Source organism: Manis javanica, chromosome 16 (assembly GCF_040802235.1).
Source record: "Manis javanica isolate MJ-LG chromosome 16, MJ_LKY, whole genome shotgun sequence".
Taxonomy (NCBI): Eukaryota; Metazoa; Chordata; class Mammalia; order Pholidota; family Manidae; genus Manis; species Manis javanica.
This window is the reverse complement of record NC_133171.1, coordinates 48,397,206-48,420,457: the sequence shown is the minus strand read 5'-3', so window position 1 is coordinate 48,420,457 and position 23,252 is coordinate 48,397,206. Positions and strand designations below refer to the sequence as shown.

Below are 23,252 nucleotides of genomic sequence, written 5' to 3'. Positions count from 1 at the left end.
TTGTATTACAAATGGATGAACATACTTTTTTCCCAATAACTTCACTAACTTTGGGTTTCATTATTTATTTTTTCTACTTAATGGGTAAGAGATAGTACTTCATTATTGTTGAAGTTTGCATTCAATTCATTAGATCTGAAGTGGATTTTACCGAGGTCATTAATGGCCTCAGAATGATTTTACCTGCCATGTTAATTCCCAATTTATAGATCAATATAAAACACTTAATTTTGTTGTTAAAGCAAATCAATAAAACCACTAGGTCTGTTACCGAGAAGAGAAAGTGGCTCCTGCTTAAGTTTCTGCCTTGAATATTCCTGCTTCTTTGGGAAGTCCAGGTTCTCAAATGGAGGTGAAGGGATGGAGTTGGGGGCCACATATTTAAAAAATCTTGATGATTATGCTGTGCTACCCGCTGTTCCTCCCGGTGGCTGTTCTTATGTGACCCCTAGGTCGCTGTCCTCTTGCTAGAACAAAAATGGTCAGTGAGAGTTTGGGCACAGATGTCCCCTTTCCCCACAGCCCTCCAAAAAGAGCCCTCTAATTGCCAGCTCAATTTCTCCTCCATCTCTCTTTCCTTCCTAGAAAAAAACAGATTCTTCTGTGTGGGAAAAGCGGTAATGGCTAAGTCACACTGGGCGTGGAGGAGGAGCATCATTTATTTTTGGTGGGAGAAGGAATTTGAAATGACCAGCGTAGAACATCTTTAGGTCAAGAGAGAGAGGAGAAGAAAGGGGATTTTAATCAGCGTGGCTGTGAACTGTGAATCCGAATCCCTCTAAAATCCTTTGAGAGGTGCGACTAAAGGATGAAATTGCTTGTTAATTACTTTATGCCACTGGGCTGTGTTTCTTGGGTCATATACCTTTCTGAGACTGATCCATGCAGACTGTGTTTTATTAGGGTTCTGCCCTTGTCAGGGACGACATGGGCACAACGCTGTTGAGCCTCCGACACCCTGACAGCCCTGCCACCTGATGTCAAGGCCACACTCAGGACCCCGTCACCACCCACATCTAATCCGCCTCTGAAATTGTAATTCAGGTGCCCCCTTTCTGACGGCAGTCTTCCCCTGTCGCCTTCCCCCACCATGCCTCCCCTTTGAGCCCACTGGGACTTCCAGCCCACTGACTCCAGTTCTGCCAGAGCATCTTTTCCCTTTCCTCTTGGTGATGGCACCCACTTTCTCCTTGGAGGAAAACTCATTTCTTCTCCCATATGGATAGTATGGTTCAAATGAGGTGAACTCTCCCCTCCGCACCTCCAAAGGCAGGCACATCAGGGCAGTCCTTTTTCAGACCATTGGCCAGAGCGATTGGTCAGGGATGGGCATGTGGTCCCAGGGCAGGGGGCGCCAAGCCCAGGACTGCTGCTGGGATGCCGGAGGACGGTTTCTTCCTGCTCATGTGACTCGGCTGGCAGCAGAAAGCCTGGTCTTGCTGGGGGCCTTCCTGGGGTCGGGAGCCTGTAGGGTAATGAGAAAAGATTACTAGGAATCTCCTAATAATCTTGTTGGAGTATCTGGAACTAGCCATTTCTGAAACAACCCTGGGTTTTTCAGATACGTGAATCAATATCTGAGATTGATAAAATGCAAGCCAGGGTTACATTTTATGACCTGAAATAGACCTGACTGTTCCAGTGTCACTCCAGCTAGGCTCTAGGTCAGGGGTCTCTAAATGTGGTTGCTCATCAAAATCACCTGGGAAGATTTTTTTCCCTAAAATCTTTATGTGAAGGATAACATAGATACAGAAAAATGCATAAAACATAAATGTGCAAGTTAATGCGTTATTGTAAAGCCAACTCCTGCATAGCCTTGATGCCAGGGTTCTTGTTCACAGAGCCGAAGAATGAACTTCACGAACAGTCAAGGTAGGAGAGCAAGGCAGAGGCTTTTATTTAGAGAGAAAGCGAGAGGACAGAGCTGCCGTTGTCTAGGGGTTTTATAGGCGGTTGAGAGACTGAGTGCTAGGGATGTACACCTGCTAAGTGGTCCCAAATACCTTTGAAGAAACACTAAGTTTCTTATTAGTCTTCCTGCTTATTTAGAAGAATTTTACTGCTCTGATTTCCTTCCAGGATAGCAGCTTCCTGGTCTGGGAGCATATCACTCAAGACTGCCTGCTTTGCTCCCAAGGTGGGCTGAGTTATTGTCTTACTTTTTAACTAATTGAGTTTCAAGATGGAATCCTTCCTGTTCTTTACTATGTTGTTTTGGGCTTGCATGCTACATTGCCCAAGTTGCAACAAATCATTTGTTTAGAGCTAGAGGAAGAAAAGCTAAGGGCTGTGGGGTTTTCAGGGCCTGAGTGATGCCCATTCCAGTGGGTAGTGGGACTGAGGTGGACTTAGTCCAGTTTTCTCCCCTCTTTCCCTCTGCTTCTCGTGCCCTCCTCTGCCAACATCTCCTGCACCTCTCTGTGGTTCTACAACCTTCCATTGATGCAGCAGCTAAGCCTTCTCTCTCCAGTCAAACTTCAATCTTGCTGGGCACTCCCAGTCATAGTGGAGGCCTGTTTCTGCAGGAGCACTACTGCCTGGCCCTTGGGCAGGAGGAGGTGGCTGACTTGCCACTCTTCTGTGTCCGGCAGAGGCAGGAGGCCCTGGGACATGAGGGGACTTGCTTGGTACCTCCCAAGCTCAAAGAATGTGCCTGTGAGAAGGTATGTGGTCTCCCACCCCATATTCCCCTTCCTCTGCTCTTTGCCCTCTCAACTCCTATGGAAGGGACTAGCTTCTGGGACTCCAGAGGAAAAGAGGGAGTTGGGGATTGACCATTAAGCAAACTTTAGGAAAAAGGAAAACGAAGTTTAGGAACTCTTGGTGGGGCCTGCAGTGGATGTGGGCTTGACAGGGGTGTGGAGAGAACCGTTAGGTTCGGGTTGGGATGGAAAAGCCAGAAGGGAAGCTAGGAGGGTGGTGCCACCTCTGACTGGCCCAGCATCCCTGCCCAGCAGTGCAGGGAGCTGCTGAGGCCAGGGGAGTACGGAGTGTTTGCAGCGCATGCAGGAGAGCGGTGCTGCTGGCACCAGGCCTGTTCTGCCAGGCCTGTGGCCAGGCCCTGATAAACTTCATCTATTTCTACCGTGATGGGCATCTCTACTGCAGCCGTCATCACGCACAGCTGCTGTGACCTCGTTGCCCAGCTTGTGACCAGATACAGCCCGGATAGGAGGGTCTGGAGGAGAGGTCTACTCAGGGTCCAATGTGGCTGGATATAAGGGGATACCTCACCTAATACTGTGGAGTCTGGAAAGCCAGGAATCAGCCTGGTACCATTGTGTTCCCTGTGCTCTGACTTGAGCTCTGGGCATGTGGGACCCATGCCTTTGTACCCTCCCCCATTGGAAGCCAAGTCCCCCAAATTTTCTTGGGCTGGGAGAATTTCTCCGGAGCAGGAACTCTTGGACAGACGGTTATCTCAGTATGCCAGGTGCCCAGTGCCGTGCCTGATCATGCAAAGAACTCCCTTAATGCCAGCCTAAGAGGCAGCGTGGAACCCTGGGTTGGGAGTCCAGGAGACCTGGGTCACACTTATTCAGGCTGTGCCACCTGCTAGGCTGGGGGCTCCTAGCCAGGCCAATCAGCCCTCCCTGCGTCGGAGAGTGGTTGAATAGATCAAATGAGAATGTGGAAGTGCTTTAGCGTTAACTGGGTTTAAGGCGCGGTTACTGGATGAATGAATGAGTGAGTAAATGAATGAATGAATAAGCCATTCTTCCTCCCTCTCCTAGCTGATCTTCTCCCCAAGGCGCACCGAGGCGGAGGGGCTGCGCTGGCACGACTGCTGCCCCAGCTGCTTTAAGAGTCGCTATTCTGATGTCAGCTCGAGCCCGCCCCGACACTGGAGGGTACGGCTTCCCTTGGTAAGGGAGAAGGTGCAGATCAAACGGGAAGGGGGCGGCGGCTAGGGCTGGGCTGAAAAGAGGGTATTCTCCCGGGCTGGGACCCCCGCCCCGGTCGCACGCCGTCCCGTCCCTCCGGCAACAACCCCATCTCCCCCCACGCATCCCCCAGACCCGAGCCTCGGAGCCCGCAGCTCTCACCGCGCGTCCCTGGCCGGAGCGTTCCAAGGGCTTCCCGAACCCACCCCGGGCCCTGGTTGGGGGCTGCAGCTCGGGACTTGCTTCTGGACTGGGGACGCGGCCGCCCTCTGGTGGGCGGAGGCGGGGAGGGGTGGGGAAACCCGGGAGAGGGCTAGCGGCGGCGGCGGCGGCGGCGGCGGGGCGGGAGGCAGAGCCCTAACTGGGACTGGCTTTAGGGGGTCGCCCCGCCCGGATCTTGCAGAGACAGCTCTGAGATGGGCGTTTCTAACTCGGCCCCCAACAGGGGAGGAGAGGCTCGACAGAAGTGAGGGAGGGAACTGCGCCAAGCTGAACACCGAGACTTTCTCCCAAGCAGCCCTTCTCGCCGGTGCGGCCAGCTCGGGTCTGCAAACCCAGGGGGCGCTGCGTGGATTGAGGCCACAACAGCAGTGTTAAAGCTGGGGGCAAGGCGGCGGCGCCCAGAAAATGGGAACAGGACTGTCTGGAGACGCCGCTTGATCTCAAGGAGGACGCCTCCTGCTCCACGTGTTCCTTTTCCTCTGACTCGGAACCCGAAGGCTTTTTCTTAAGGCCAGCGCTTTCCTGGGCCCTGGCCGACCCCCGGAAGCCTCCAAGCTGGGGACAGCGACACCTCCAGGAAGCACTGTACCATTTGCTAGTGGCGCAGTCCAGAGATGGGGACGGTGTGTGGGGGGTGATCCGTAAGGCGGTAGAGCGAGGCACTGCTTACCCCATAAAAATCCTACACTGAACGCAGTCAGGGACACCACTGGGAGAGGCGTCGAGATGAGTGCTTTCTCTTAAGCTGGCACATTCTATGGCTTTTTACCGGTACTTTCTTGGTGAACCCCATTCCCCAAAACTACGCACCCCCTGATAAACAGGCTCCTCCCCCAACTTCACAGCCCCATCCCCAGCATCCTCCTTCTGAGCCAATGATGAGGTCACTCGGAGCCCACGTGTGACGGTGACCAGCTTGGCGAGCCGAAGGCTTGGAGGGAGCTGGAGGTGGAACCCCACCAGGTGCCTTAAGAGAGGGGCGGCCGCCCCCGCCCAGGCAGAGTTCGGGGCGCGAATTCTCCCTCTTCCGGGCATCACACCCCATGTCAGCCACGGCTCCCTCTGTCAGCCAGCAGCCGACGGAAGTGCGAAGCCGGAAGTTGCGTAATCCGCCTGCGCCGATAGGGTGGGTTGTGAGCGGCCTTGAGGAACCAGGAGGTGTTGTCATGGCTTCTGGTGGGATCGGTATGAACGCTGCCGGCTCGGCAAATGAAGCTTCTGAAATTCCGGACAACGTAGGAGATTGGCTTCGAGGGGTCTATCGATTCGCCACTGATAGGAATGATTTCCGGAGGTAACCCAGGCCCAGGAGCTAGGTCCCTCTCTTGCCCCCCACGCTCGTTTATATATATATATATATATATACACCTTAAGTATTACGTATTATATTATATATATTATTTTATATTTTATATATTTTATATATTTTATATTATATTATATATATATTATATATATATAAGGTAAATATACCTTAAGTATTAACCTTTCTGGCTGAGGTTGGCGCCCCTGAGTTTTTTACACTCTCAACATGTGGCTTCTTAGCGGCTCTGGTTGTTTTCCTCAGCTTCTTGACTTGCAAAGTTTAGTGCGGCAAAACCAGTCTTTTCAGTCACCAGGTTATGACTAGAGAATTTCACCCTGACCCAGGGGGACCCGGGAAGAAGCGGCGCCAACGCATAAACAGGCTTTTCGGCCCTGGACGAATGCTTAATTGGCCTTTGCTTAATCTGATCCTGCTCTTAACTAGGCACAGAAACATGGGTCCTGGGCAATCTACCGTGTAATGATCAGCGCTCCTGCACTTCTAGAACAGTGTGTTTTTTGTGGAGGTGGTTTTCCCCCCACTAGCTTTAATTAAGACAAGTGACACAGTGATCAGATGGTTAATATAATACATTCTTTTTCTAGGAACTTGATCCTTAATTTGGGACTATTTGCTGCTGGAGTTTGGCTGGCCAGGAATTTGAGTGACATTGATCTAATGGCACCACAGCCAGGGGTGTAGCCAAAAAGGTAAGCACGCAACCACTGTTCTGCATCTAGGTGCTGGGAAAAGCAGTAAATTTTATCGACTATTCACAATATACAGTGAAGAGTCTTGACATAAACCCCTTGCCTATTCATAAACGTGTTGAGTTGTTGCAAGAGATTTGAGTCTCACAAATTTCCCTCCCAGTGAGTTTACATTCTAACACTGCCTGTTGTCCTGTCATCTGATTGCAGACACATGGAACCTGCCCTGTACTCGAACCTTCCAAAAACAGCCTCCAATTTGTGACCATCACAAGATTTACCCTGATGGCAGCTGAAGTTTGATTCACAGGACACCTTCCCTTCCCTGCCTGATTTCCTTTTCTTCCCGAGTCCACTCAGAGCTCCCTTCTCTGGTCAGCAGTCAGGCTGAAGCTAAAGGGTTGTCTTATATTCCATGAAGTTCTGTACATAGTTCCTAAGTTTCTGTAGGGGGTCATCTTTGCTCCTGCCCTGAGGAATAACCCAGTGATATTTTCACAGATACTTGAAATAAAAACAGCACACAGACAGCTATTTTATTTTTTTAATAAGAAACTTCTTACAAAAACAAGGTGTAAAAAGTCAAGATTTACAAAAATGATAGAAACATGATTTGTATTTCACTCAGAGATAGGAACAAGCCCCAAATATGGATTGCAACAGAGGTGGTTTGTTTAATATTAAAAGAAAAAAAGAAATGGAAAGTGTAGCCACTGTACGTCGATGTTAACATAGGATGAAGCTTATTCTTGAGGAACTTCCATTTTTGAGTTGCTGTTGCATAGCATTTTAGTGTGCCAGGTGGGTTTTCCAAGCACTGGGGTGGGGGGCTTTGTCGTCGTGATAGAGTGGGTTTTGTTGGCAGAAAGTGGGCAGTGATGTGCAGGGGGAGACAAGATGTGAGTGAGCCTGGGCAGTGGGCACTAAAGTGACAGTAAAGTGCTTGAGGAAGCTGCTTCCTTCACAAGGAAATAGATGTTTTCTGACTGTAAAATTTATGCTGGGGCCACTGCCCAGGAGTTTGGGGTCCTTTGGAAATGGAATATGTAAGGAACTGGCATAGAGTCAGAGGCTTAGAAAGATGTAGAGATAGACAGTTTCCCCTTGACAATTTTTTTTTCTACTTTATTCAACTCTAGAAGGCTTTTTAAAAAGTAATGTTTTTCTGTCCTGTCTCCTATGGAACAGGCATGAGATTAAAGGACATGAATTAGAAAGGATCAGTGGCCTAATTGTTAGAGGTGACAGATGTTGTCTGTAGCAATCTCTTCACTAAAGTAAGACAAAATAGTCCTTGACCCTGCCAGCATAAATCCCTGTTAAGAAAGCTGTTGGGGAACTAGATTACTTAATTTTTTTAAAGCACTATTCCCTTGTTAGTATTAATCAGGTAGGCCCCATCTGTTCAGAGGAAGCTTGTACGAATTCAGGCCTGTAGGGGACTTAACATGAAACCAGGAACCTTTAAGAGTCTACACTAGGACCATAGATGATCTGATAGGTTTATATCATACTGAGCATTAAGACGAGAAAGGGTCAGAAACGAGAGCAAGGCTCAGGTTTCGTTTAAAGCATTACCCCCTGAAATAGTGATGAGGAAGGAAACTTTTAACCCATAGCATAGATTCTAAGCCCCTTCAGAACTGCATCAGATACTGCTAAGACAAGATATATCAGCACCTCCTGTTTGTCTTAGGAATGAAACTTACATCCTTGAAGTCCGCTACCCAATCTACTCAAAATTGTGAACAGTTCTATTTGATAGAATTTCTTAAAGATGAAAATCAAAATCTGGAAAAAATCAAGGCATGGCAGTTTTCAAAAGCATAATTCAAATTTCATGCAAAATGCAATGTTTAACCTTCAAGTGATAGTGTTTACTGTTGTTTGGTTTATAAAACCATAATGCTGATAAGGTAAAGTTTTATTTTAACCTGGCTTAATTCCTCAAAAGTGGTAAGAATTTAGCAAATGGAGCTACCAAATCTACAATTTCCAAAAATTTTGATGAATAATCATTGTTTCTGTAAATGAACACACTTTCATTCCAACACAAAACATTCTCTCCCCAGGGGAAGTTAGTTTTATATCCCATCACATTGTTTCTAGTCCTGGTTAGTTAACACAGTATTATGAAGATTTCTTACACTATCTATTTAGATTTTAATTGGAAACATGCCAACAGAAGTATGGAAAGAATCCACAAAAATGACCATTTGCCTCAGTGCTGTAGTGGTTGTGGTGTATTTAAAGCAATGTGTGGATTGAATTGAGTATACAGAGGTTAAAGTCAAAGCTCTAGACTAAGAGAATGGTTAGTTTAATCGTGGAAGATTAAAAACTCACATTCGTATTTAGAAGGCGCTTTTGAGCTTTAGTGTTGACCTAAAAAAGAATCTGAGCCACCAGGGAGATGCATACTTACCTGGTGAAAAAGTAAATGGCCACGGGGTTTTACTCCAAAGATAAAACCTCCTCGCCAAATTAGGCCAGGAATTAGGCGGAGGGACCTAATTATCAAATGTGCTTTGAGTGGTGAGCTTTTTAAACACCCTTTGGTGAAGTCTCATGAGCCCAGTGAAAATCTTAAGGTCTGAGTAAGAGGAACATGCTGTAAACAGCCTTGCAGGTAAGCTGACTGGGTCTTAACCCCTTCCACAGCCTCTTCACCCCATCCCAGTCAGCATAGACAAGGGTCTGGGGGGCTGGGGCAGGTTCTTTGAGCCTTCTCTTTTTGATATTACACGGTGCACTGGCTTTCCAGTGTGAATCTAAAGATTCACATATACGGGATTGCGTTCTGCACTCTTTCCTGAAATTTTGTGCAAAAGAACTTCAGAACTAAAGCAAGTATGACTTCAGGAGGAACCATTTTTGTTTGCGTTCTACCCAGCATTAAAAAAACTAAAAGACCTTTTCTGAACATTTGTGCTCTCCCAACCAGCTGGAAAAGCAACCCTTCCTCTCATAAGATCTACCCCCAGATAGGGATATAGTATATGTTTAGGAAGCAGTAGCCCCCTCAGCCTGATTTGAAAAGGCCCAGGTTAACATCTGGAACATAAAGGGGTGGTGAAAGAGAATGGGGTACATAGTCTGCCTTGAAAAGCAGCCCTTTGTTGAATAATCACAAATACAAAGATTGGGACATTACAGTAAAATTTCAGAATTTGCTGGTAAGAATAATTTGCTTTCACATACGAGACATGAGATGCTTTAAAAAAGTGACACCAAATGTCCTTTACACTATACAGACCCATTTGCCCCTTGAAATGACAAGAAGGAATCCTTTCCCTTAATCTTTTCAATTCCATGCAAACCATAATTGAGTACAAGGCACCAAATTTTATGAATTGTATAAAATTAGTTAACAAAGCTTTGTAAGTAAAACTCCATTTCTCCCTCCCTGCCTGCCCACCCACATCCCACCCTCCGCACCCAACCAAGTTTTCATTCTGCACTACTGTTGACTTCTCTCAGGCTTATGCTGGGCTTTGGCTAGGGCCATGGCCCACTGCCAGCAACCACCCCACTAGTTCTTACATTTGGCTGGCACTGTAAGCATAGCCAGAGTAGGGAACTCATACAATCATTGACTCTAGAAGCCTTGCCATTAAAAGCAAAAATAAACTCTGCTATTGAGTCCATAGGACACATTAACACTTCTACAGTTTTCCAATTTTATTCATGACATTTTAAGAGACATCTGGAAATTCTTTACAGTGTGGCACTGCCCCCCTCAGCCTGACAGGCTGGATCAAAGCTGACAAGAGCTCTACCCACCATTTAATAAAAGCTTCAGTTCTTGGCTGTGAGGCATTCTTAAATTGTTTTGATACTAGCATGGATGCTTATCTGAGAGGCAACCGAACCACAAGTATGAGGGTCAAGGTAGACTGAGGTAAAATCCTTTCTGAGGGCTGGGGTGTATTCATCGTGGCTGGCTACAGCAGAAGGTAAACACACCAGCCAACTACAAAGGGTTCCTGCAACGGGACCCTGTAACTACTTGTCTGGGAGAGAAGCAGGCCCATAAAGTTGTTAGGATATCTTGGGTTTGATTTGGCAGCATCCAGTCAACTTCAACCGGGTTCTTATTTTCCTCCCTTGAGAATCTTTCAATTTAAAGTAAGAGGCAACTAAGAAATTCACCTACTTCCAATATGTAAATAAATTAAAGGCAAAGGGACATTTCCCTCGCAATATCCATTGGCTTATGCGGCAGGGACTCTTTCCTTTTTTAATAAAATTCTTCAGAAATACTAACTTCACAACAGCGTCTAGTGCTGCTGCCCCTGGGTACCTGAAGTGTCTAACCACAGGGGCATCTTTCAGAGTGTGCAGCTCAGCGAGGACTCTGATAGTGGTTTCATTCCAATCCATTTTTTAAAATTTTATTAATTTGATACAGGGGTGCTCAGATAAGTACTTACTTTACAAAGTCCTTAGACTGCTTAATAATCCTTATACGATTTGGTATAAAACTATTTCTTAAAATTAAATTTGAAGATCTTTTAATTTTCCATTATATGCTTATTTTTCTTAAGAATTTCCCCCTGAACAGCCTGAGGGATGAAGTAGATGCTCTTTTAGTTCTCCATTTGTAAATTATCTTTTTTTAGAATTATAAATATAGCATTCAATGAAAGATGAGGCATTTTCATTCCCTTTTTACTCTCCTTGGTTTTTTCGAGGTAATGGGCTTTTCTATTGAGACAAAAAGTCATTATCAATCATGTCAGCTTAAAAATGTTAATCTAGCAAGTATAGACAGTATCAGAGCCCCTGGCAACACGGGCAGCTGTGACACTTCAAAACAGTGTCCAGGAGAGGGTGGGCCCAGGTCAAGCTTGTACAAAGAAGCCTGCAGTAGACAATATAAACCAAACAGCATAAAAAATGCCATACGCTATCGCTTCCAAATAAAAGCTAAATATTACAGAAACCTCACAGTGTTGGAAAAAGCAAGTTTTATTCAAAATATAGTCACTCACCCTTCCTTACCAGGGTGAGCCATTTTCTTTCTGAATTTCCCATGTCTCAGTACTGTCTGGCAGGTCCTATGGGAGAGTTCATCTTAAAAGAGGTCAACAGCAAATGCTACAAACAGATCTGTTTGGGAAATGTGGCTCATCAAATCACTAAAGCTGTGACCCTCTTTTCCCAACTTCCTACCCATCCTCAAACTCCTTTCCACATCTACTCCCTTCAAGTGGTAACTGTACTTCTACCTGAATTGATATGTTAATAATGATATACTCAGTCAAAAGATGAGCATTCATAATGACAGGGTGAGGCAGGCTGCAGCAGCCCTACAATGAGAGTTATGGTTTGCATTCACTTTTACTGGCAAAGTCTAAGCAAAGGATTAAGGAGGGAAGTTCAGTGGTGCCTGCTGGGAGGAGGGTTTCCATCTTGGCAATTTCATTCCACTTAGAAACTGACCCAGTTTAAAAAGAAAGATGTATTTTACTAGCACTGGAGTAAAAGACACAGGATTCTTGCTTTTTTCTCTGATGGACTGAGTGTGGGTGGGCAAAGAAACCGTAGGATTATCAGATTTGGGAGGAAACTGGCCAAGGCCATCAGCAGTAAACTGTTTGGACATACAGGGGGCATATTCCTAAACCCTAGGAATGCAAAAGCTCCCAAACCTTGTGTTGATCAAGAATGTTCTAACCCTCCAGGTGCTAGAAAGAAGTTGCAGGTTAAGAAAAGCTGCACACTGCACCAAGGTAAGAAGGGTGACAGACATTCAGATAAACCTTGGACCACCAGCTATCCCTGCTCACCCTCGACTCATTCTGAGAATGCTTCAGGCAAGTGACCTACAGACCAATTCAAACCAAGCCATGTGCTTGCCCTAGACCTGAACCAGGTGTTTGCTAAATAACTGGGCTGAGCCAGGAGTGCCTTTAGGCTCAGCACACAACAGAGAACATGTCATGTACCAGTTAACTGCTTTCCCTTCTGAACTGCTCCTTTAGAATGAAAGGACGTTCATGGCCATCTCAGAAGATGTGGAATAATTAAATGACAGCAGCAGCCAAGGAGGGTAAGGCAGGTGAAAAAAATCTCCCATTATGCATGGGGAAATTTTGCTCTCTGAATCTTATTCCCCTCTTCAACTGCTCTTCCCTAAAAATGGAAGTCTGCAAGTTTTCAACCCTTGAGGGTTACTTCCTTTGTAGGAACAAATCCTTAGACTTCACCTCCTGCCTTGGAACCAATCCCATTCAGCAAGCTGCCAGCCCAGGGTCCCTCCTCACGTGCTCTGTCCAGGGCTGCTCACATCAGGAGGGCTCTTCTGGAGGTCTGCAAGGAGGTCCTGATTAGCAAGGGAATCATATAATGGAAAGAAAACATGGCTGCCCTCCTGGCTGGATATGATCAATTTCCTCCCTCTTTCCTCCACCCAGATCCCTCTATATTCAGAAGCAACTGATGAAAGACTCTTCATAGAAGTTACTCCTTTTGATTTGTTTTATCAAAGGAGGGAATTTCAAAATCCATTCAAACAAAAGTGACTATAAATTTTAAGATAGGACAGGAGTCAGCTGGCACTTTCTGCTCTAGACCCAGTGAGGCAAACCTAGTAATCTGTTCCTGCAGTAAACCTTATCTTCTATAAGAGGGAAGATATACAGACACCAATAGTTTAAAAGCAAGCCAGTCTTTGATACGTGCCTCCCATTCAGGGGAAGGTCCGTGATCTGCCCTTATCGTTGTTGCTGGACTGCACCTGAGCTTGGAGTTGGGTTTCTGAAATTCTTGCATTGCCCTGAACTGTTCTTTGAGTATAAAAAAGGATGTAGGCTTGAGTTTTGCACACTTCTTCAACACTGCATACATTCAGCTTTGAGTCATTGCAGTGGACCCAAAAACCTAGGAAACCAAAGGAAAGAAAGAAAGAAAATAACTATCCAACTCATATTTTCAATCAGCAGGCAAAACCAGGAGATGAAGGAAAGGCACAGAGGAGTTCTGAATAGAGCCAACCCTTGATTACTGGTGGTGGTGGAAGGGACAAGTGAATGAAACCAACAGACCTCCCTGTAACCATTAACTTTTAAGAAAACGCACTAAACCTCATCACAGTACTGCTTCCAATATCAACTGACTAATTTTTGTCCTACTTTTATTCAGGTTTTTTCATTTCTCATTAGGGCCTTGTACAAAGATAGCAGGAGATGGGAGGCTAAGAGATGGAAAGAGGAGAAGGAGGGGAGGAGAAATGTACACAGAGAGGAGTGAGAAAGGAAAATTTAGAAGGAATGAAAGGTGATTTGTTCACTGGCTCACTCCGACCCCAGGGCTGAGGGACTCAAGAATAGTATACCACTGAAGACACAGCTGCAGCCCACCTGCCTCAGGGCAGTAGCCAGGAGGCTCTGCTCTAGGGTACAAGGACTGAAAGCTCCCCATACCTCCCAGGGTGAGGGAGGTGGTAAGGACATGGTAAGCGCTCAGGAAGTGTCCTCAGCTGTATTATGAGCTGAGGCTTGTGAGATTCACACAGTATCTTCAAGGGGTCACACAGGTCCTATAGTTCCTGCATAACCAAGAAGAAAACTGAGGACTGCAGCAGAAGAATTAATAATAGTGATAACCTCTAACCGTGATTGAGAATTATGTGCTAGGCACCAGGCTAAGCACTTTCACATGTGTCAGTGCCTGTCAATTCTTGGGACAATTACATGCTGTTACTTAGTGATATAACTAAAATTTGAACCCAACTTTTACTTCTTTCCATTGAATTTTAATGTATGTAATATCCCCCATAGATGAAATAAAAGCAAAGCAGTGAAATGTGGACAAACCAACCCTTTTCCGTGTTCCCCCACCCCACAGAGTAAAGCGCACGCACCTCCCTCTGTGTTGTAGCAATAGGCTGTGTAGTGTCCTGAGCCAAACCCTTTCCCGTGATGCATGACCACTGCGGAGAGATCATAGGCAAAGGTCTCTTTGTCAAGAGAGGAGAGCATGTCCCTGCAGCAGTAAGGTTCCATGGTTAATACCTGGTCAAAGACGACATGGACCCCAATCTTCTCTCGATGATTACGGCCAGACCACCTAGAACATGAATATAAACTTCTTACTAATAAAAAATGGCATATGCTATCAGAGTTGGATAAAACAAGGAACTGAGAAAGCTTTTCACATCAATAAAACAGTCATAATCAATGTCCACATGTATTTCCTGTGAATGTTCCATGATATGCTGTGAAACTAGAGATCCCTAAATAAGCAATTCATGCAATAATCTTTCTGTAATTTACTGCCTGCCCTACTTTTCATGGATTATCTCATAATATTTTATTCTGAAGATGACTTTATAAAAGCCCAAATGAGACTAGAAAAGTTTCAAGCACTGACACCGAGTATAGGCTATTGGATCACACAGGGCCACGAGAGTGGAAGCCCAGTTCTGGGTCCCATCAGCCTGCCTCACTGGGCATGATACATTTAATCTCCACTGAAAGCAAAGGGTCTCTAGGCAACAGGCTTTCCCTCCCAACACCAAAGACATGCATCCTCACCAAAGCCTTTGAAGCAACTACTACCCAGTTTACAGCCACCTGGGATGCCCCAGCACAAGCTCACCTGAATCTCTTAAGGTGCAGCCGGAGGACCTGAGGTAGTCTGTAGATCATTAACTGCTTTCTAGCTTCACTCAGAACAAGGGGTTTTGGATTGGATTTTCGTCGTTTGCCTATATGGTTTGGAAAGGTGTAAGACATAGATTGTGAGGAATCTCATTCTTTCCTATCTAAGCAGAGACAATGACTTGCCACTCAATGTGCAAGCTCTGTATTTCTCAGTATTTGAATCTCAATTTTATTTGGGGCAATAATGTGATCCTCTGTAAGAATACATTTCCTAGCCTCACATGCCTGCATGGTGTGGTCATGGACATTCTGGCATAGATGAGTGGAATGACTGTGTGGCATGGCTGCTTAAAGAAGGCTGACTGAGTTTTAAGGTGCATCCTTTGTCCCTCCCACAGTTTGCAGCTACTCGAATTCCCCTTGGACCAGGAAGTAACCTTGAGGATGGAAGCCTTGAAGTAGGATAGTAAAGCTGAAAGATGGAAAGTCTGGGTCCCCAGGGACCATGCAGCCACTGAGCCAGACTCTGAATGTCTTTCAGATTTCTTTCATATTACAGAAAAAACTTAACATCTTGTTTTTAAGTCACTGTTATTTGAGTTGACTTACAGACAACCAAACCTAATCCTAATGTATCCACTTTCAAGTTTTTGCAACTTCTAAAATTGGTATAGTTGAGGATGATATACTCCTGGTATCAGGGATTTATTAATGGAATATAATGAACATATGATTACTTCACATGCAACAACATGCACATGAAGTAGATGTATATATTTGGGTTCTGTGTCTTTGTATATGGGTTTATAACTTGAAGTATGATGCACATAATGTAACTTCAGCTTTTTCTTTTCATCAGGTAGGCCTAACTCTATTTCCTGCTCATAGCTAGTTGTATGCTATTGGACAAATTATCCAGAATTCTGAACCTCAGTTTCCTCACCTGTAAAGTGGGAATTAATGCATATATTTCAGGCTCAGGAAAAGGGTAAAAGGACACATTACTAGAGGGCAGAGTTTTTAAATCTTTTTTTCCCAGCATGGTTTGCTTGTGGTACATACAAATATTTAGGAAAAAAACTTTGCTCGTTTTATATTTTTATGCTGTACCTAGTTTATGATTCATGTTTCTTGGATAAAAGCACACTGCTGGACCTGCAGGACAAGGCTAACAGGCTGACCAAATTCACACAGTCAAAAGCAGAACCAGTGCTGAGTAGCTTTTGTTTCTAAAGCTACTGAATTGTGGGGGAAATGCTTTTCTAAATTATAGCAAATAAACGATGGAAATAAAGTTTTCATAATTTCCATCAGAAGCCTTCTCAATAACCATTTACTGATGACTGCTGTTATTACATTAATTAAACTGGTGAATGGATGTGAGTATAAAATCAGGGGCCTACTGTGGTGCCTGCTAATTATCTTTGAGCTGCTCATATCCCTCTCAGTGTCTGAAGAGCTTGGCGTTTGATTCCAAGTCCTGTCTGTATACCACTCATGAAACGTAGCAAATCACAGCCAGAGATGATGTATCATGGAGCTTTGTGACAACAGGATGTGGAGCAGAATGAGTGTGTCATAGAAGCTTTTATTGGGACTGGCTGTCACAATATGTGGGGGCATGAATAGAAAGGGAATTCAAAGAGGTGCCTGGCTTTATTTTACATTCCTATTCACCAGCAGGTTTTTGAAAATTATTGCAGCTCCCTAGCAGTGACCGCCACTCTCAGCAGAGGGAGTATGTGAGCTAAGATGAAGACAATATAGAATCTGGCTTTGTTCTCTGAAACGAAATTCACAAAGAAAGAGGAATTACTGATTCAATTGAGATTGATCAGTTCTGTCTCCATTTGATTAAGCTGGCCGCACAGAGAGGTGGAAGACTGATAGTTTTGAAACTTCACAAGCACAGATCAATGCATCTCATCCCTTCACCACAGCTTTTCTTCCCTGTTATTATTTGAACTGGCCTAGAGAAATCCTGGTAAACTGGCAAATCTGGCAACTAGAAAAACCATTTCTTGCAAAAATAAAAGTATTCCTTGCCTCATCTATCATGTCTGAGAGTGATGGAGTTAAAGCATCCATCTGTTCCTTATAAGTAAAAATCTTTATGAACACTATTTTAAAATTTTATATTAAAAGCAAAACCTACGAGTCAGGCCCCCTTTGACTCCTGCTGTGACTGATGTTAGTTGTTATCTTGGGAGGCATTTGAAAGTATGGATCCTGCAACGGGGACCCTAAGAATGTGAGCACTTAGCTTCTTCCTTATAAGTAAAAAGCTTTATGAATCACTATTTTAAAATACCAAACAGATACTGCTCTAATACGAAAATTTAAGTTATATTTTAATATGAAACAGGACAGGTGAGTCTACAGTTAAGTACAGCATTTCAAATTTTGTTTTAAAATGGCCAAGTAATATCAAGAATGACTTTTGATTTCTGTCCTGAATCTTCAGCGAGAACAGGTTTCCCACAATTTACTATTTTAAAAAGCTATATGCAAATATATTAAGGGCTACCATAAAATTGTTGTTCCCAAAACTTGCAGTCCAAACTATTATATAGCTGCAAATCAATTTCTAGATCTCTACAGTTTGGATATTATAGTTTCCAAATCTTTATATGGAAAACACCCAAACATGAGCATCCAAGTATTTGCTCTGCATTTCCTCTGTACACGCCAGGTCTGCAAAAACATTTGTTAGAGCGCCAAGACAGAGGGGCCCTGCGTAAAATGCCCACATAACCACAGGGAAAGAGGTCCACTTTAAAATTACGGCTGTGATAGGGAAATACTTCCTTAGGACCCCCTCTAAGATGTGGACTTTTCAGGCATGTGAAGGAACAACAAATGCAGAAAATAACTATGAAGATACTACTGAGCAATGCACTTTAGGACTGGCTTTCTCCTTGCTTTCTCTGTGTTGTACCAGTCTTTTAGCTTCACCTCTGACAAACTTTAAATCTACAAATTCAGTATAAAATTTGTTATAAAATATTCACACTTTTCTTGATATCACAGCACACAAACAGGCTATGCCACCTGAATTTAGATTGAATCACTGTCAGACTCTATGTTCATGAATTTAAGCAGGACCCCTGGAGCACTAAGAAGCCAAGTGCTCACATTCTTAGGGTCCCTGTTTCAGGATCCATACTTTCAAACACCTCCCAGGATAACAACTAATGACAACCTTCTTGACAACAGGAGTCAAAGGGGTCCAACTCCTAAGTTTTGCTTTTAGTATAAAATGCCCACATACTTATTTTCAGGAAAATGGAAGATAAAAAAATCTTTAAAAGATGAGTTTGAATCACTCAGTATTATCAGTGTTATTTTTGACTAATAGGCAAAAGAAGCACCTTAATCTGATATTCCAGTTGCATGCTCCCCCTGTCACGCCCCCTCCACACTCACTGTTACACTGGTCACAAGCGTAGATTCTCCCTTCCAGAGCCTCTGTCTCTGTGAACTTGGCCAACATCTCAGTGAGCAGGCACTCTGTCTGGTTCAAAGGGATAAAGCCCTTTTCTATGCAGTGATAGCGTTCAGGGAATTCCAGGGACAGATCCCAAAAGGGCTCAATGGTATTGGATTTGTAATTGCATGATACACATGTGACCTAGAATGAAAAGATTCATTTACAGGTTATATAACTTCCATGCTTCCCACATACATTTTTCCTTCCGTTATGTAAGACACATAACCAAAACTAAGTACAGAGTTTTCAAAAGATACTTGATTGCAATACTAAAATAATAAACATAACTTTAAGAGAATTCAACCATAGTACTTGTGGTATATGTTTCTAACTTTGACGCCAGCAGGAACTGGGGAACCACCAGCACTGAGACTGTTGCCCACTCCTTTCCTTCTTCTCTCCCAAAGCAAGCTCTGCCCTTCAGTGCTGCAGGAGTACATCTGGACATTATTGTGGAGTCACTCAGGAATCAGTCTGAGCTGGAGATTTGCAGGTTCCTGCCTGCTTCTCTCATCTTCACACTCCTCCCATCCCATCCAACTTGCCTCTCTCTTTTTGCCCTTGTTTGTTGCAATATCCCCCTATGCAGATCCCTGTGTCAGAAGAACCTCAAAGTACCTTATGATTAGACCTCCACTCCCACTATAACCTTCGCAGATGCACCTTTCTTCCTATGGACCCTTAGGAGATAGGAGAAGTGCTGATAAATACTACCCTTCCATATGCTAAAAAACAAAAGCCTAAATAAACTTTCTCTTCCCATCTCACTCATCATTCTTTTAACACTCTACATACCAAGACACAAAACTCTATTGGCATAGTGTTGAGGTTAACTGAAAATGTCTTTAGTTGCCCACCTTTTTAAAAATTCTTCTGCATATTCTCACAAAGCCTTATCTACGAGTCTTCCCTTATGTTCCTACATGGCCAAAATTCCAGAAAACAAAAGGTAATGGGGAACACGAGAAGGCTTGCTTAAGCCTTTCGCATCCTCCTAGCCACCTCCATGCCTTGTACGTAAAGAATGCCTTGGAAGGAAGACTGCTCTTTCAAACTATCATGAAACCAGGGTTATAGGCAAACGATTCAATTTCCAAACGCTGATCAAAGGATGGCATGCCAACAATGGGTACTTACTCATGACGACTTTAAGACTCTTACATCACCCATGTCATCAGTAAAAGTAAAAGACATTCACTGAATATGAAGCGACATGGCAAGTTAAACTAAAAATCTGCCCAGAAAGACACAGGAGGCAAGTTCACCAGCAAGGCCATCACAAGCACCGTACAATGAAAGGTACACTGGCCACCTCAATCATGCCTAAGTAGAGCAAATGTTGGCTACTCTAGTTAGCCCAACAACCTAGGCAGGCACTCACAGGAAGCTCAACTCCAACACAGAAGCCTCCCTCCAAAGGGATGCGCAGTCGGCGTTAGGGTGGGTACACACCTACCTGACTGAGTAGCTGCCCGTGAAATATGGTATTCACCACCTTTAAGACCTGTTTGGTGAGCTTCCTCTGGGAGAAGGGGATGAGGATCCGGCGCGTGGTGCCCTCGGACTCGAGTTCCTGCTGAACTTTGTGCAACAGCTCACAGAGAAATTCCTGCGCATCCTGCTGGTCGTAGCCACGGAAGGCAGGGATCAGGCTCCACACCGAGTGGAGCATGGCGAAGGGCGACACCAGGGCCCACTTCCCGGACCACATGACTCGGAAGAGGGTGTGCAGTTCATGGCAGAGGGAAATGTGCTTCGAGCTCGGCTCCTTGTTCTGGATGAGTTCTAGGCTCCTGCTGATGGAGGCCCCGCCGTTCAAGTAGAGGCCTTCCCGCTCGCACGACTTGGCCCGGTCGCTCCTCGCCGCCAGCTCGGTGGCCGAGCTGCTGGCCGGCCTGCCCGAGAGCGGAGCCTTCCCGTTGGTGGCTTTGGGAAACAGTTGTTCCGTTTTGGAAGGGTCGAGGTTTAGAAAACACTCGCGGAACTTCTGCAGGTGGCTGAGCACCTGGAGGATGGAGTTCATGTAGCAGGTGTTGCCCAGGTTGCGCAGGCCCGTGACGCCCGGCGCCATGGCGGGCGCGCGGCGCGGCGTGAGGCGGCCCCCGGCGGGCGCGCGCGGCAAGGCGGGCCGCGGGGCCGCGGCGCGGGGCGCGTGCAGCAGCAGCCGCGCGCTCTTGCGCGGAGGGGCGCTGGCCAGCTCCTCCAGCAGCCGCCGCTTCACTTCGCGCCGCCGCTGCCGCGCCTGCTCCTTCTTGCGCGCCAGCGCCGCCTCCTGCCGCCGCTGCTCCAGCTTGGCCTGGCCCCGGGAGCTCTTCTCGAACCAGAGCCGCAGCGTCTTGGCCAGCAGGCGCTGGCGCCGGTACCACAGAGCCGTGAGCATCTGCGGCTGTCCCTGAGGGGCGCGCTGCGGCGGGACCGTGTCCTCGCCCGAGGCCATGGACCGCAGCGTCCGCCCGCGCCTCACCAGTGGGTCCTGCTCCTGGCCCCTGACAGCCAAGAGGGAGCTTCTCAGCAGCTTCAGGTCCCCCTCGGGGTTATCATTGAGCACGTAGTCCTTGCACAAGTAACAGAACACGTAGAGATCCCGGACCTCCATGGCTAGTGGGTGTCCCGTCTCTTCGAAGTGTGTCGTGGCGTGATCCTCGATGTACCGGCCGCAGGCCACGTGGGAGCACTTGAGACAGGCCCACACCGACTCAGTGGTGGTGCACTCCCTGCAGCACCACTTCTGTGGGTTCAGGATGGAGTGGTCCTGGGCCAGTCGCAACCGCCCTACATGTTTGCATCTATCCATGTCTTAGAGAAGTCTCCACTCTTTCAACCTACACGACAGAGGCCCAAAGAGAGAGAAAAAAAAAGACCTTTCAGCAAAATATTTTCCTACAAAAAGTTTTGCAACTGGTATTTTCAACTCAGTCCTCATTAGTTTCATTCAAAATTGGTTCCTTTGCAAGTTAAAAAAGAAAACAAAATTTGGTATAGACTGAGAATTACAGAAAGACAAACTTGAAAGGGATGAATCATAAAATACTATGGGGTGGAGAGGGAGCTTAGCACCAATTTGAAGCATTAATTTTTCTAAGCCTGTTTTAATTCTGGAATATCATCTGATTTTTATGTGAGGCTGATTTCTGTTCCGTAGGAAATGTCACTACCCTTATTTCGTATTGCACCCAACCAGCCATGAGGGTAAAAACACCTGTATTCTGAACCATTCCTGAACTGAGCTGTCTTAGGAGTGAAAGCCTCTGTATCTCATACTGACCAAAATCCTGGTTGTATGCAGAAAGGGACAGGGGAGAGGAGAGGAGGAGAGACATAGATGGTGTTTCAAGTGTCAGAAGAAGAGATGAAGACCCTCAAATGAAAAGGTAATCTTAGGTGGCTTTCAGTGTATTTCGAAGCAGAGGTAACAGGATAAGATAAAAGACCTCTACAGTACAAAGGATCATTTTTATTTTCTTGAGTTCAAAAAACCTGGCTAAGAAGGTAGACGGTCAATAACATTTTATCTGTCCACTGTGGTCTGAGTTTTTTGCTTCCCCCCCCAATTCATATGCTAATATTTTAACCTCTCAGGTAGGTGGGGTTAGGAGATAGAGCCTTTGGGAGGTGCCTGGGTCCCGAATGGGCAGACCCGCATAGAATGAGTCCTCAGGAACAGGATTAGTACGCTTATAAAAGAGCTCTTTCACTCCTTCTGACATTTGAGGACACACCACAGAGTGAGCCATATGGCTATGTACCAGGAAGTCCTTACCAGACACGTAATCTGGTGCCATAATCTTGGACTTCCTGACTCCTGAACTGTGAGAAATGAGTGTTTATTGTTTATAAACTACCTTATATGCTATTCTTGTTATAGCAACCATGAGGAACTAAGACAAGGTAGGTGTCTTTTTTAAAAGAACATTTACATCTTGGAAAAAGGGTAGGAAAACTGTTATCTTCTTTACTGAAAGGATAGGTAAGTAAAGAATTAGATCTAACTCTAAGGACAAAAGTCTATTGGCTACCGGTATTACAGTATTTAAACAGGCTACCAAGACAAAAGAGAAACAGCAAATCTTCTGGATGATATATGTGAAAATGTTTTTTAAAACAGTGATAACATACTCAGTTTAAATTTTTTCTTATTTTTTGGTCTTCCTAACATTGCTTCTTCAACACTGTTCACTAAAGAAGCCTAATGGGAAATTTCTTCAAGGGAAAGAGGCTAGGCAACTATTTTAAAAGAGAACTTTTTATTCTTTGGGACCTTGAGAAGTTTGTGTTTTTTTCCCCAATACCAATATTTGCAATTCCTTAAAGATAGTTGCCCTGATAAAGTGAACTTCCTTCACCTCTATTTTTTTCTCCACTTTCATTTCTGTGAGCAAATGCAGTTCCGTGATTATGAGGTTCCACACCCAGAGAAGTTCTAAATCCAATGATCTCTGAGTAGTTCCTTTACTTGGTTTTCCAGATGTCCTTTTTGGCCTGTTCCTATTGATTGCAAAACCTATAGATATACCACAGGACCAAATTAGAGATCCTTCCCATTTCTGACTGCCCATTACAGATGGCATAGGCCATGTACCCATATAAGAAAGCCTGAAATCATACAAAGGAAAGACTAATCATCTTCAAAAAGAAGGTCATGTGTTAATTTCTTTCTTCCTTTCCTTTTTTTTTAAAATTCTTTATAAAGATGTTCAGCTCTTAGTGGTCAAAGGTATTTTGTCAGAATTACTCTCCCACACAGTGCTGAAATAACCATTTCTGTTTACTTATTGTAGGGCACAGCCAGATTAAACCACAGAGACATTAAGATGATAATGTCTTAATAATATTGAAATAATATTTATCAAAATAATAAATAAATGAATTTTCTTTTTGCTGCTTATTGCCAATCAAGAGTTCAAGTTGGGTGCATGTGATGCTTATAGTCATTTACTGGGGACACAAAATAATGAAAGTATGAAGAAGGGAAAATCAAAGATGGGCAATCCCCAAATTTCTCACTAATATATTTTTCAAAATGTAGTT

At 44.9% G+C, this 23,252-nt stretch overlaps 2 protein-coding genes across 4 annotated transcripts in view; one reads left to right on the top strand and one right to left on the bottom strand.

Annotated features, from left to right (window-relative positions):
• Positions 1–5,198: 5,198 nt before the first annotated feature.
• TOMM6 (translocase of outer mitochondrial membrane 6) lies at positions 5,199–6,655 on the top strand. Its single transcript, XM_017673458.3, has 3 exons — positions 5,199–5,403; positions 6,021–6,125; positions 6,336–6,655. Exons 1-2 carry the CDS (start codon positions 5,276–5,278, stop codon positions 6,115–6,117), a joined length of 225 nt encoding a protein of 74 aa, XP_017528947.1. The 5' UTR covers positions 5,199–5,275; the 3' UTR covers positions 6,118–6,125; positions 6,336–6,655.
• USP49 (ubiquitin specific peptidase 49) overlaps positions 6,656–23,252 on the bottom strand; it is an 87,417-nt gene continuing 70,820 nt past the window's right edge. For 2 of the 3 annotated variants that reach the window (XM_073224425.1, XM_073224423.1), the window contains 5 exons: positions 19,681–21,046; positions 18,161–18,365; positions 14,730–14,838; positions 13,993–14,198; positions 6,656–13,010 (listed from right to left, as the gene is read on the bottom strand). In XM_073224425.1, the coding sequence (XP_073080526.1) occupies positions 12,820–13,010; positions 13,993–14,198; positions 14,730–14,838; positions 18,161–18,365; positions 19,681–21,018 (2,049 nt within the window). In that variant the 5' untranslated portion in view covers positions 21,019–21,046 and the 3' untranslated portion in view covers positions 6,656–12,819. The remainder of the gene's footprint in view (positions 13,011–13,992; positions 14,199–14,729; positions 14,839–18,160; positions 18,366–19,680; positions 21,047–23,252) is intronic. The other variant, XM_073224424.1, reaches the window with a different exon arrangement.